This window comes from Octopus bimaculoides, chromosome 10 (genome assembly GCF_046866305.1).
Source record: "Octopus bimaculoides isolate indiv1 chromosome 10, ASM4686630v1, whole genome shotgun sequence".
Taxonomy (NCBI): domain Eukaryota; kingdom Metazoa; phylum Mollusca; class Cephalopoda; order Octopoda; family Octopodidae; genus Octopus; species Octopus bimaculoides.
The window spans coordinates 15,814,430-15,827,726 of record NC_142937.1 but is presented as its reverse complement, the minus strand read 5'-3'; the positions used below and the strand labels follow the sequence as shown (position 1 = coordinate 15,827,726).

At 41.0% G+C, this 13,297-nt stretch overlaps 1 protein-coding gene across 1 annotated transcript in view; it reads right to left on the bottom strand.

The window, feature by feature from the left end:
• The window catches only part of LOC149133446 (BPTI/Kunitz domain-containing protein 4-like), a 15,153-nt gene extending 13,233 nt beyond the window's left edge, over positions 1-1,920 (bottom strand). The window contains exon 1 of the mRNA XM_089358407.1: positions 1,726-1,920. Coding sequence (XP_089214533.1) covers positions 1,726-1,780 — 55 coding nt within the window. The 5' untranslated portion in view covers positions 1,781-1,920. The remainder of the gene's footprint in view (positions 1-1,725) is intronic.
• Between the last annotated feature and the right edge of the window lie 11,377 nt (positions 1,921-13,297).

Below are 13,297 nucleotides of genomic sequence, written 5' to 3'. Positions count from 1 at the left end.
GCCATAGTAGAAGACACTGGCCCAAGGTGCCACACAGTAGGACTGAACCAGGAACTATGTGGTTGGGAAGCAAGTTTATTACCACACACCCACTCCTGCACAGTCACCATGATTAATCGCTGACCAAAACATTCAATTTTTTTTCTCCGTGTTTTTCTCCTTGTTTTCTCCGTTTTCTTTCTGTTGAAGAGCGTAGCTCGAAACGTTAAAGACTTTCTGTATTCCTGAGCGTTAAACTAATACATCCTTTTGTTGTCTACACCACCTGTCCTCGTCTGTTGTAGTTTTTTTTCATAAATTCTCCCATATATATATATATATATATATATATATATATATATATATATATATATTTATTACTTGTGAAGGCTGGCTTATAGGGTTCCCCTGGGTTTCTCGCCATAAAAGATGCCTTTACGGCATATCTTCAGACCCTAAGACCTGTTGGGCTTAAGGTATGAAGATATACCATAGAGGTATCCTTTATAGCGAGAAACCCAGGGGAACCCTATAAGCCTACCTTCACCAGTAATAAATACAGACTGCTCTACTTTTCAAAGAAGTGTTCTTCTTCTCCGAATTAATGATTTTCTAAAAAAGCGATATAAATATATATATATATATATATATATATATATATATATATATATATATATATGTATATATATATATACATACACACATATATTTTGAATTCTATTTTTCCTGTTTGCATTACCATACATACATACATACATACATACATACATACATACATACATATTTTCACACATATATATGTTGATTGATAGTTATTGAGTAAGAGAGAGAGAGACTGGTGAGACATGCATATGTGTGCAGCAGCATGTGTTTCTAAATGTTAAGCAGAATCTTGATAATGCATTTCTGATACATTTTTGTCTAAAAACAAAAGAGAAAAAGAAAGGAACGGAAAAAGGTATTCCAAGTAAAATCTTCAACTTATGTTGTTGGCATTTTCAATAGATGATTGTTGCTATGACAACAATAAATCAGTTTTTGTTGGAAGTTTAAAGAATAAAATATATTTGTGTTAACAAGAGATCAAGAAAGATATGTAAAGTTTTCATTCACATATCTATTTTATATATCTTATTTATAAATGCCACTCACCCTCTCTTACTAAACACACACACACGCGCGCGCGCGCACGGACACACGTGTGTGTGTACACATATATATCTATACATATACATACACATACATGAATAGATAGATAAATTGATAGATAGATACATAGATAGATAGATAGACAGACAGAGAGACAGACAGACAGACAGACAGACAGATAGATAGATAGATAGATAGATAGATAGATAGATAGATAGATAGATAGACAGACAAACAGACAGACAGACAGACAGATAGATAGATAGATAGATAGATAGATAGATAGATAGATAGATAGATTGATATAACCATATGTAAAAAAATGACAAGTGTACAACCAGTTTTGTGACGTATATATTCTGTGATATAAATATAAAACTTTTGCCTCATTCATAGAAAAAAAAGTTTAAACTGTTGAGAACGTAAATAATAATTGACCAATTTTCCAAGAAATAAATAAATACCTATTTAAAATGAAATTAAATAAATATATTTTCTCATAAATAAAACTACTTGTTGCTTTGAAAGCGTTTTTTGTTTTTAATTACACAAGAAAAATACAAGCGTAAGATGAAGAAATAATTGGTGTGTACTCACATTGACAGATGGTCAGAAGAGAAATAGCTATCAAACAGAGAGCGATTCTATTCATGTTGAACTGTCGAAGATAAACTGGTAACAAAGCTAGGCTTGATTCAACCTGTCTCTTTCACTTTGTCTCTTTTTCTAACTGCTGAAGCTAAAAGCATTTAAGCTTGGCTTTGAATCTTGATGTATTTATTGACTGCTTTCGAAATCCTGTTTCATTCGCTACGTCATTTGTGTTATGAAAACAATTAATTCTCACTCACCTGTGAGAAAGGTTAAGAGGAGCAAGCTGATGCATACGTACATACATACATACACATGCGCGCACACACACACACACACACACGTACATAGTACATACATGTTTGTGTATATATATATATATATATATACACATCCATTCATACATACGTACAAACACACAAACGCGCTCGCGCACACGCACGCAATCGGGAGTGTACAGTGTTACACCCACTCTATTGACAGATATAGGAGTGTATCTTTTTTCTCACTTATTGACTTTTAGACGACTTACGTATGTGTATATCATACGCACGCACACACACATAAACACACACATAAACACACACGCACACACACCTCTCACATACACAAACACACACATACACGTACACACATACACATACACACACATGCACATACGCACACACACCTCTCACATACACAATACTCACTCACATACACAACACACACGCACGCACAAAAACATACACAATATACACAAACACGCACGCACAAAAAATATACACACACGCGCACACACGCGCACACACACGCACACGGACACACACATACAGACACACATAAACACACAAACACACACACGCGCATACACACACACACCCGTACCTAACACTCACACAGACACGCATACAATCACACACACATGGGAATAAACAACACACGCACATACAATAGCAAACGCACGCACACACACGTACACAGCAACGCACATATACACAACATACACATACACACAAACACACACACGAACACACACATACTCAAAAACTGCCTGCTGACCCACCACTAACCATTGTCCATAAGCACCCATTAACTATTCCTGCTACTAATTCCTTCCACTACATCACACACACACACACATACTAACAGATAAACCACCAAACCATGCACACACACACACACACACACACACACACACACACACACACACACACACACATAAATACGTACACACACGTTCTGTTATCACACACACATTCGCAGACTCTCGCGCACGCACAGATATTCACCTCCCTTTTTCACTCTCGTGTCTTAGAAAGAACTTTTCCCCCACCACCTCCTCTTCCGGTCCTTTCACAATGTAACCTCGTGGGCATCGGTGCCATTTTCCTCTTCCTCCGTTTTTCCATTCTCCGAACTTTCTGTCTTTCCGACGAAGGGCTCCGCCCGAAACGTCATACTCTCTCTCCTTCCTTTCCGGAGCGTCCAATAACACTATCCGTATCACGTCCTCACTTTGTTGTTTTTTTGTTATGGTTTTTGTGTGTTTTTTTAAACTTATATATATATATATATATATATATATATATATATATATATATATATATATATATATGTATGTATGTATGTATGTATGTATCATCATCATCGTTTAACGTCCGCTTTCCATGCTGGCATGGGTTGGATGATTTGACTGAGGACTGGTGAAACCAGATGGCTACACCAGGCTCCAATCTGATGTGGCAGAGTTTCTACAGCTGGATGCCCTTCCTAACGCCAACCACTCCGAGAGTGTAGTGGGTGCTTTTACGTGCCACCGGCATGAAGGCCAGTCAGGAGGTACTGGGAATGGCCATGCTCAAAATGGTGTGTTTTACGTGCCACCTGCACAGGAGCCAGTCCAGCGGTACTGGCAATGAACTTGCTCGAATGTCTTTTCACGTGCCCAAGTGCCAGGAAGGCGACGTTGGTAATGAGCACGCTCAAATGGTGCTATTTATGTGCCACAGGCACGGAATCCAGACAGCTGGTACTCTGGCAATGATCAAGCTCGGACGATGCTCTTAGTGATCTACTGGTACAGATGCCATCACGATTTTGCTTTTGCTTGCCCCAACAGGTCTTCGCAAGCCAAGTTTAGTGTTCAATGAAGAGACGCTGGCATGGGTGCCAGTCTACAAATTTAGTTCGATTTCGATTTCACTTGCCTCAACAGGTCTTCGCAAGCGGAGTTTAGTGTCCAATGAAGGAATGTTACGCGTAAGTGGGCAGGCTATATCCCTGGCAGAGGCCTTGGATTTTGGTCTCACTTGGCTTGCCGGGTCTTCTCACGCACAGAATATTTCCAAAGGTCTCGGGCACAAGTCATTGCCTCAGTGAGGACTAATGTTCAGAGGTCGTGCTTCACCACCTCATCCCAGGTCTTCCTGGGCCTGCGTCTTCCATGAGTTCCCTCAACCGCTAGGGTGTGGCACTTTTTCACACAGCTATCCTCATCCATTCTTGCCACATGTCCATCCCCCAACCCAACACACCCACACTCATTCATCTGGCCGAACTTGTCCTCTCACTCAACTGCTTCTCGTTCACTGGTGATTTTTACCAGCAGATCTCGGGAGTGGCCAAGGGAACGAGAATGGGCCCCAACTATGCAAACCTGTTCGTTGGCTACGTTAAGGCCCAAATATTCTCAAGTTTCACTGGCCCCACTCCCGAACTATATGGCCGTTGTATTGACGACTGTATGGGTGCGACCTCACTCTACCCTGAACATCTAGACTCCTTACTCTCTTTTGTCAAATCTTTCCATCCTGCCCTCCACTTCTCCTGCACTATCTCCGACACCTCTGTCTTCTTTCTTGACATTTTGTTCAGCATTCATCACTCCACTCTCATCACCTCCATCCACTACATAGACTCACACTCATACCTCAACTTCTCCTCCTCCCACCCTAAACACACCAAGCTTTCTATCCCCTATTCCCATTCCTCCGTCTATGCAGTGATGACCATGACTTTGAGACTCAGTCTCAACTCATGGCTCACCACTTCATCCTACGTGGATATCCCATCACCACTATCCAACTCTAAATCTTGTAAATTAAAAAATCTGATGTTATTTGGAATTAAATTTGGGAAATTTGGGTAATTTTAGCCAATCAACAGACAGCAAGGCATTAACAGCTTGTTACCATGACACCCGAATGTTGTCTTGTGTTTCACCCTCATGCTGTATTGTGTTTCACCCTCATGTTGTGGTGATTCTTCACACCATGAGATTTACTTCACCCGCATGTTTTGTTTTAATAAAAATTTATCTTAGTTTACAAATCCAAGCACGAAAACATTACTCAACTTAGAAATTTTGGAGACAGATGCTCCCTTTTCAGATGTGTGTGTGTGCGCGCGCGTGCTCACACACACACACACACACACACACACACACACACACACACACACACACATGCATGCATGCACACACACATGCATGCATGCACACACACATGCATGCATGCACACACACATGCACACACACACGTACACTTATATATTAATGATGTACACAAATACATGACAGGTATACATAATACTGAAATATGCATAAAGTAAACTCATGCAGACAAATACATTAATATAACAAATAAAAAAATAAAAACATACAATCAATGAAGAGACTAAAGAAACAGTAAGATGATACATGTTGATTTTATTAGGTATTTCTGTTTATTTAGAAACCTGCACCGAAGAGGTCATTTCACAAACACTAAACTATAAATTTCACAGGGTACAACCTTAAAGTTGACACCGCTCCACTAAACAGAAAAATTCTGTCTAGCTATTGACTAAAAATACACAGATTTTTCGATTTTTAAACCTCTGTAACTTTTTCCTCCAAGTTTTTCTCCACAACATCATACCTTCATAGCAATTAGACTGGAAAACTATATTATTATAGCTGATTTTCAGATTTTTTACTGTCTTTTAAAAAATGCATATTTTGTGAAGGAAAAGAACTAGATTCCTCACACATGTGTGTGTGTGTGTGTGGTGTGTGTGGTGTGTGTGGTGTGTGTGGTGTGGTGTGGTGTGGTGTGGTGTGGTGTGGTGTGGTGTGGTGTGTGTGTGTGTGTGTGTGTGTGTGTGTGTGTGTGTGTGTGTAATGAAGACATCATGCATCTTGAAAATTTTTGTATTACAGTATTATTCTCATAAATTCACATATAATTCCAACAACGAATGAACATGAAACATGCGTTTAATGATGATAACTTTAAGCTTAGAACTTTCAAGTTCAGAACAGCTAGAAGCACAACTAAATTCAGTTTGATTTGTTAAAAGATGAATGGTCTCTTTTATAATAGCATTTCTTATACTCTGTCCTGTTGGTATTCAAGTTTGATTAAATTAACTGACTAAAATGATATTTACACACGGGGTTTAATTGAATTCAGCTATCAAAGTTATTATGTTGAGAATATACGTCTCTTAAACCACCAACTGCTCCAATATACAAAAGAGTAAAATAGGTTTTTGTGTTAACAACAGTTGTATTCAGACCACCTCTGGACAGTTAGCATTTACCAAATTTGATGTCATGGATATATTTGACATTTAATGGTGTTGGTATAAAGTCTCCCTTCGTTTTACTATGGAATCTTGCATACCCATATATAACATATGTTGCATGTTCACTTGTGGAAGTAATACAGGAAACAAACTTTAAAAATAACAGCAAGACTTTATTTCTCCATTAAATAATACATTGGACAAAATAAACACATCATAAATTCTGGTGGTTGTATAGTTCGTCCATCTTTTGGATAATTCAGTTCTGGCCGTCGTTGGTTACATGTGATCCGTTATATTAATTCTGTTCTGGAAAATAATGGGAGGAAAATAACATGACTTGCTTTCCTGAAAATCACTCACCTTTCTGTTCATAAATGATTTGTTAGAGCTTTATATAGACAGAGGCTAGGCTCCAGTGCAGATTCAGATCAGTCGTTTGAGAATGTATTACGCACAACATGGTTGGGTCTTCAATCCAAATTCTGTGCAATACTCAACCAATCAAAGCACAGGACTCAACCAATATTTCAAACTCACATGATAGGTAAGACAACCAATCACTACAGATTAACATGCTGAGTCTATAAAAAGCTATTTGATATGCCATAATAAAAATTGGTCTTACTATAGATGCATCCAAGGCCAAGATTTTGATGCCACCATATACATGTAACTCAAAGTGTAGTGAGTTGGGAAAGTTTTTTTGTGTTGCTGCAGCATAACATAGTTGTGCTGTGGCATGCTCCAGTCAACCAGGGCTTGATGCATAAGAATACAAATGGCAATTATCTGCCCTAGCAGAGAAGCAGGAGTTTTAGGCAGTTGGTGAAAAGATGGCACAAATGTAACATTTCTTCTTTTAACATGAACTTGAATTCTTTGCCATCAAATTTGATTGCAAAGAATTCAAACTAGATCAAAACATCTATATATTTTGTACTACCCTGTTGTAACTGCTGTTTCATTTCAGAGGGAAATGGTTTCTTTTGTGCCTGCTGCGAATCTTTCTTTAACCATGTGGGTGCATTTGTTTTTTTTTTAATATGGCAGCCCTTCTTGTTGACTTTTCTTTTTCCTGCATGACCTCGTCGTGCCTTAGGTATGCACAACAGTGCCCGATTCATACGCCTTGCCTTGATTAGGATTTCATTATCCTGCTCACTGTCATTGATATTAAATCCAGGCCTGTTTCGTAAATTTATGCCATTCCTGGATTTGTTTTACAATTATATATAAAAGAAAAAATTCTTTGCTAGCTATACTTGGGATTTATTTTCTGTGAGAACAGTGCTCACCACATTTTGCTAACTTGTGCATGTTGGAACTCATTTCTTAGTGTTGCATTCTTTGGCCGGCATGAGTCACTCTATGTTGCCAGTATTCAGTGGTGATGTAAGAGTTTGGTTCGCACCAATGGAGGCGGATTTCACAGTGAACAAGATCACATCGGAGCAACAACAGTTACATATCTTGTTGAGTGCCATTCCTGCCTCACTAGCAGCCAATTTGAAGGATCTTATCACAGACCCACCTCGTAATGCTTCCTATTACTCCATAAATAATGAGGTTCTCTGTCAGAGGTCTCTTTCCACGGAGAAACATTTTTGTACCTTAGTAAAGGAAAAGCACTTGGGTAATAGAATGCCAATCCAACTTCTTCATCAGATGTCGGAGATGACAGAGGACACTTTTGTGGACAATGCCATGCTTAAGCAGCTTTTCTTCTCTCATTTGCTATCAAACGTACAAGTCATGCTCACCCCCAACAGAAAAACATGCATGTAAGTTTTCCATCAACTTAATCAATATAAAGTGGATTAACCCAGTTAAATATGCCTTTGGCACAACCTTCCTTGGTTTCCTGGTTACATCATAGACAAAGATGGTATTCGACCTCCACCAGGCTAAGTGCAAGTTATTGAGGACATTCCTCCGCCAACTTCCTTTCATCAGTTATGCTACTTTCTTGGCTTACTTAATTTCTATCATTAATCCATTCCTCAATGCACTGGACTCCTGTTTCCACTTACTGAGCTTCTCAAGAACCAATGTAAGAAGAACGAGACCGTTTTACTGACTCCTACTCAAACCAAAGCTTTTGATTCTTATTTCCTTACTACCCACAAGGGGATACACACAGAGGGTGTTGAAGGACAGAATGTGGCACTCTATGAACTTTGTCACTGTATCTCTCATTTATTTATTTTACATTGAAGTTGGTTACCATTTTAAAGAATTATAACCAAATGAATTGTGTATTGTAATCTTGTTTTGGAGAATTCTGAGATGGTTTCCTTGTGAGAGGTAGGGATAGGTAGTTCCGCAAAGAGTCTTCTAGAATGAGTACCAGGCTTTAAAAAATAAGTACTGGGGTCTATTCATTTGACTAAACCCGTTCAAGGCGGTGCCGTAGTATGGCCACAGTCCAGTGACTGAAAATGATAATCTACATCATTGCTTTTTAGTGTTAAATAAACAAAATGAAAAAGCATGTCATATTTAATAAAGTTGTGTGGTCTGGCCTGAGGGAATGGCTCAGAAGAAAACTGAATTCTTAATCTGTTATTTCTTATTCAACATTAATTATGTCTTAATGCATTGTCAGTTGGACAATGGAAGAGTCGAAGGGGAACCATTGTTGTGTTGTGTTTGGGGAATCAGTTTGCCCTAATCTGGCTGAGCAGACCACCTTGATGGCAATGGGAAAAGTACAGTTCACTACTGTTTGTTGAAGAAACGCAATGTTTTCATAGATCAAAATACTCAGATCAAATTTTCCTGTAGATTACTTGAGAGAAGATATAAGTATTACATTCTTCAAGTAGATATAAATTCCAATAGAACTAAACCTGCTGCTTAGATTTGTTTCTTATTACAGTCATCTCCCCATACTTGTTGTCCTTAATATATATATATTTTGTTTTGAATAAGCAACTCTTTAAAACAGTAAATGATATTTTTCTGACCATTTTTTTCTAGATTATTTCATTTGAAGTAGTGCAATAAAAAAAGTAAACATGCTGTTTCCCAATTGGAATCCATTTTAAAACAAAAAGTATAAAAGTTTTCAGGACTTTTTCCTTCTAAATTCCAGTAGAGCATAAAAATGAAACTAAACATGTTTCGTCATGTTACTTAAAGGAACGCTTTTATTACACTGTAAATAAACGTTTTTACGACCGTTTTTTTCTAATATTTATTTTGATGGAGCATTAATAACAAATATATTTCTTTATCCTGTCAGAAAAATTACCTCTTTTAACTGTAAATGTTTTCAAGGTCATATTTTCTTTTAAAATGTCAATTGTCATAAAACAAAAAAGTAATAAATGTGTTATATTTCTCAAATAAAATCCATTTCAAATCCGAAAGTAAATATCAGAAGAATTTTATTTCCGGCTAATATTTAAAGTCATACAAATTGTACGTATTTTGTTCTTTTATTTGTTTCAGTCATTTGATTGCAGCCATGCTGGAGCACTACCTTTAGTCAGATGAATTGACCTCCAGGACTTATTCTTTGTAAGCCTAGTACAGATCAATATCCACAGTAGATGCTAAAGAATTGATCAGCAAATGGGACAATGCATCTGCAGCAGTATTTTGTGCACCGGAGCTGTGTTGAATATCGCTGGTGAACTGTGATATAAAGTCCAGATGTCGAGTCTCTCTTGCTGAATACTTTTCCAGCTTGGACTGCAAGGCAAAGATAAGAGGTTTATGGTCAGTATATATAGTGAAGCTCCTGCCTTCAAGGATGTGTTGAAAATGCTTCACTGACAGATATATTGCAAACAATTTGCAATTGAATGCATCTCAGCAGGTTTCAGCTGCTGAGAGAAAAAAGCAAAGGGCTTTAAATGTTGCTGATGAAATTACTGTAAAACAGCACCGATTGCAGTGTCTGATGCATCAGCCACAAGAAAAAGTTGATCATTATTCTAAGGAACTGTAATAATCAAATGTTTTGTGTAGTGTATTTTTGCTTTGAAAGTTCTGAAATGGTTTCCTTGTGAAAGGCATGAGAGCAGTTCTTTCTCACTAATCTATTTATCACATATTATAAACCGAATTAATTGAATGAGGTATACTTGCATTGGAGAATTCTCAAAAATCGAACGAACGTACGTAGAGCCAAAAGCTACGGACGCACGTGCCTAGCTCTCAAAAATCGAACGAACGTACGTAGAGCCAAAAGCTACGGACGCACGTGCCTAACTCTCAAAAATCGAACGAACGTACGTAGAGCCAAAAGCTACGGACGCACGTGCCTAGCTCTAAAAAATCGAACGAACGTACGTAGAGCCAAAAGCAACGGACGCACGTGCCTAGCTCTCAAAAATCGAACGAACGTACGTAGAGCCAAAAGCTACGGACGCACGTGCCTAGCTCTCAAATATCGAACGAACGTACGTTGAGCCAAAAGCAACGGACGCACGTGCCTAGCTCTCAAATATCGAACGAACGTACGTTGAGCCAAAAGCTACGGACGCAAACAGAGGCACAAGGACGCAAACAGAGGCAGAAGGACGAAAAGAGAGGCACAAGGACGAAAACAGAGACAGAAGGACGCAAACAGAGGCAGAAGGACGCAAGCAGAGGCAGAAGGAGGCAAACAGAGGCAGAAAGACGCAAACAGCGGCACAAGGACGCAAACAGAGGCACAAGGACGCAAAGAGAGGCACAAGGACGCAAAGAGAGGCACAAGGACGCAAACAGAGACAGAAGGAAGCAAACAGAGGCAGAAGGACGCAAGCAGAGGCTCAAGGACGCAAGCAAAGGCAAAAGGACGCACACAAAGGCAGAAGGGCGCAAACAGAGGCACAAGGACGCAAACAGAGGCCCAAGGACGCAAACAGAGACAGAAGGACGCAAACAGAGGCAGAAGGACGCAAGCAGAGTCTCAAGGACGCAAACAAAGGCAAAAGGACAGACACAGAGGCAGAAGGGCGCAAACAGAGGCACAAGGACGCAAACAAATGCACAAGGACGAAAACAGGGGCACAAGGACGAAAACAGAGGCACAAGGACGCAAACAGAGGCACAAGGACGCAAACAGAGGCACAAGGACGCAAACAGAAGCAGAAGGACGCAAACAGAAGCACAAGGAAGCAAACAGAGGCACAAGGACGCAAACAGATACACAAGGACGCAAAGAGAGGCAGAAGGACGCAGACAGAGGCACAAGGACGCAAAAAGAGGCAGAAGGACGCAAACAGAGGCACAAGGACGCAAACAGAGGCACAAGGACAAAAACAGAGGCAGAAGGAGGCCAACATAGACAAAAGGACTCAAACAGGGGCAGAAGGACGCAAACAGAGGCACAAGGACGCAAACAGAGACACAAGGACGCAAACAAAGGCACAAGGACGCAAACAGAGGCACAAGGACGCAAACAGAGGCACAAGGATGCAATGAGACGAACAAGGACGCAAACAGAGGCAGAAAGATGCAAACAGAGGCAGAAGAACGCAAACAGCGGCACAAGGACACAAACAAAGGCAAAAGGACGCGAACAGCGGCACAAGGACGCAAACAGAGGCACAAGGACGCAAACAGAGGCAGAAGGACGAGAAGAGAGGCACAAGGACGCAAAGAGAGGCACAAGGACGCAAACAGAGGCACAAGGACGCAAAGAGAGGCACAAGGACACAAACAGAGACAGAAGGAAGCAAACAGAGGCAGAAGGACGCAAGCAGAGGCTCAAGGACGCAAGCAAAGGCAAAAGGACAGACACAGAGGCAGAAGGCGCAAACAGAGGCACAAGGACGCAAACAAATGCACAAGGACGAAAACAGGGGCACAAGGACGCAAACAGAGGCACATGGACGAAAACAGAGACACAAGGCCGCCAACACAGGCACAAGGACACAAACAGTGGAAGAAGGACGCAAGCAGAGGCACAAGGACGCAAACAGCGACACAAGGACGCAGTCAAATGCACAAGGACGCAAACAGAGGCACAAGGACGCAAACAGAGGCACAAGGTCGCAAACAGAGACAGAAGGACGCAAACAGAGGCAAAAGGACGCAAGCAGAGTCTCAAGGACGCAAACAAAGGCAAAAGGACAGACACAGAGGCAGAAGGGCGCAAACAGAGGCACATGGACGCAAACAGAGGCACAAGGACGCAAACAGAGGCTAAAGGACGCAAACAGAGGAACAATGACGCAAATAGAGGCACAAGGACGCAAACAGAGGCACAAGGACGCAAACAGAAGCAGTAGGACGCCAACAGAGGCACAAGGACGCAAACAGAGGCACAAGGACGCAAACAGAGGCATAAGGACGCAAACAGAAGCACAAGGAAGCAAACAGAGGCACAAGGACGCAAACAGATACACAAGGACGGAAATAGAGGCAGAAGGACGGAAACAGAGGCACAAGGACAAAAACAGAGGCAGAAGGACGCAAAGAGAGGCACAAGGACGCAAACAGAGGCACAAGGACAAAAACAGAGGCAGAAGGAGGCCAACATAGACAGAAGGATGCAAACAGGGGCAGAAGGACGCAAACAGAGGCAGAAGGACACAAACAGAGACACAAGGACGCAAACAAAGGCACAAGGACGCAAACAGAGGCACAAGGACGCAAACAGAGGCACAAGGACGCAAAGAGAGGCACAAGGACACAAACAGAGACAGAAGGAAGCAAACAGAGGCAGAAGGACGCAAGCAGAGGCTCAAGGACGCAAGCAAAGGCAAAAGGACGCACACAAAGGCAGAAGGGCGCAAACAGAGGCACAAGGATGCAAACAGAGGCCCAAGGACGCAAACAGAGGCAGAAGGACGCAAACAGAGACAGAAGGACGCAAACAGAGGCAGAAGGACGCAAGCAGAGTCTCAAGGACGCAAACAAAGGCAAAAGGACCGACACAGAGGCAGAAGGGCGCACACAGAGGCACAAGGACGCAAACAAATGCACAAGGACGAAAACAGGGGCACAAGGACGAAAACAGAGGCACAAGGACGCAAACAGAGGCACATGGTCGCAAACAGAGACACAAGGCCGCCAACACAGGCACAAG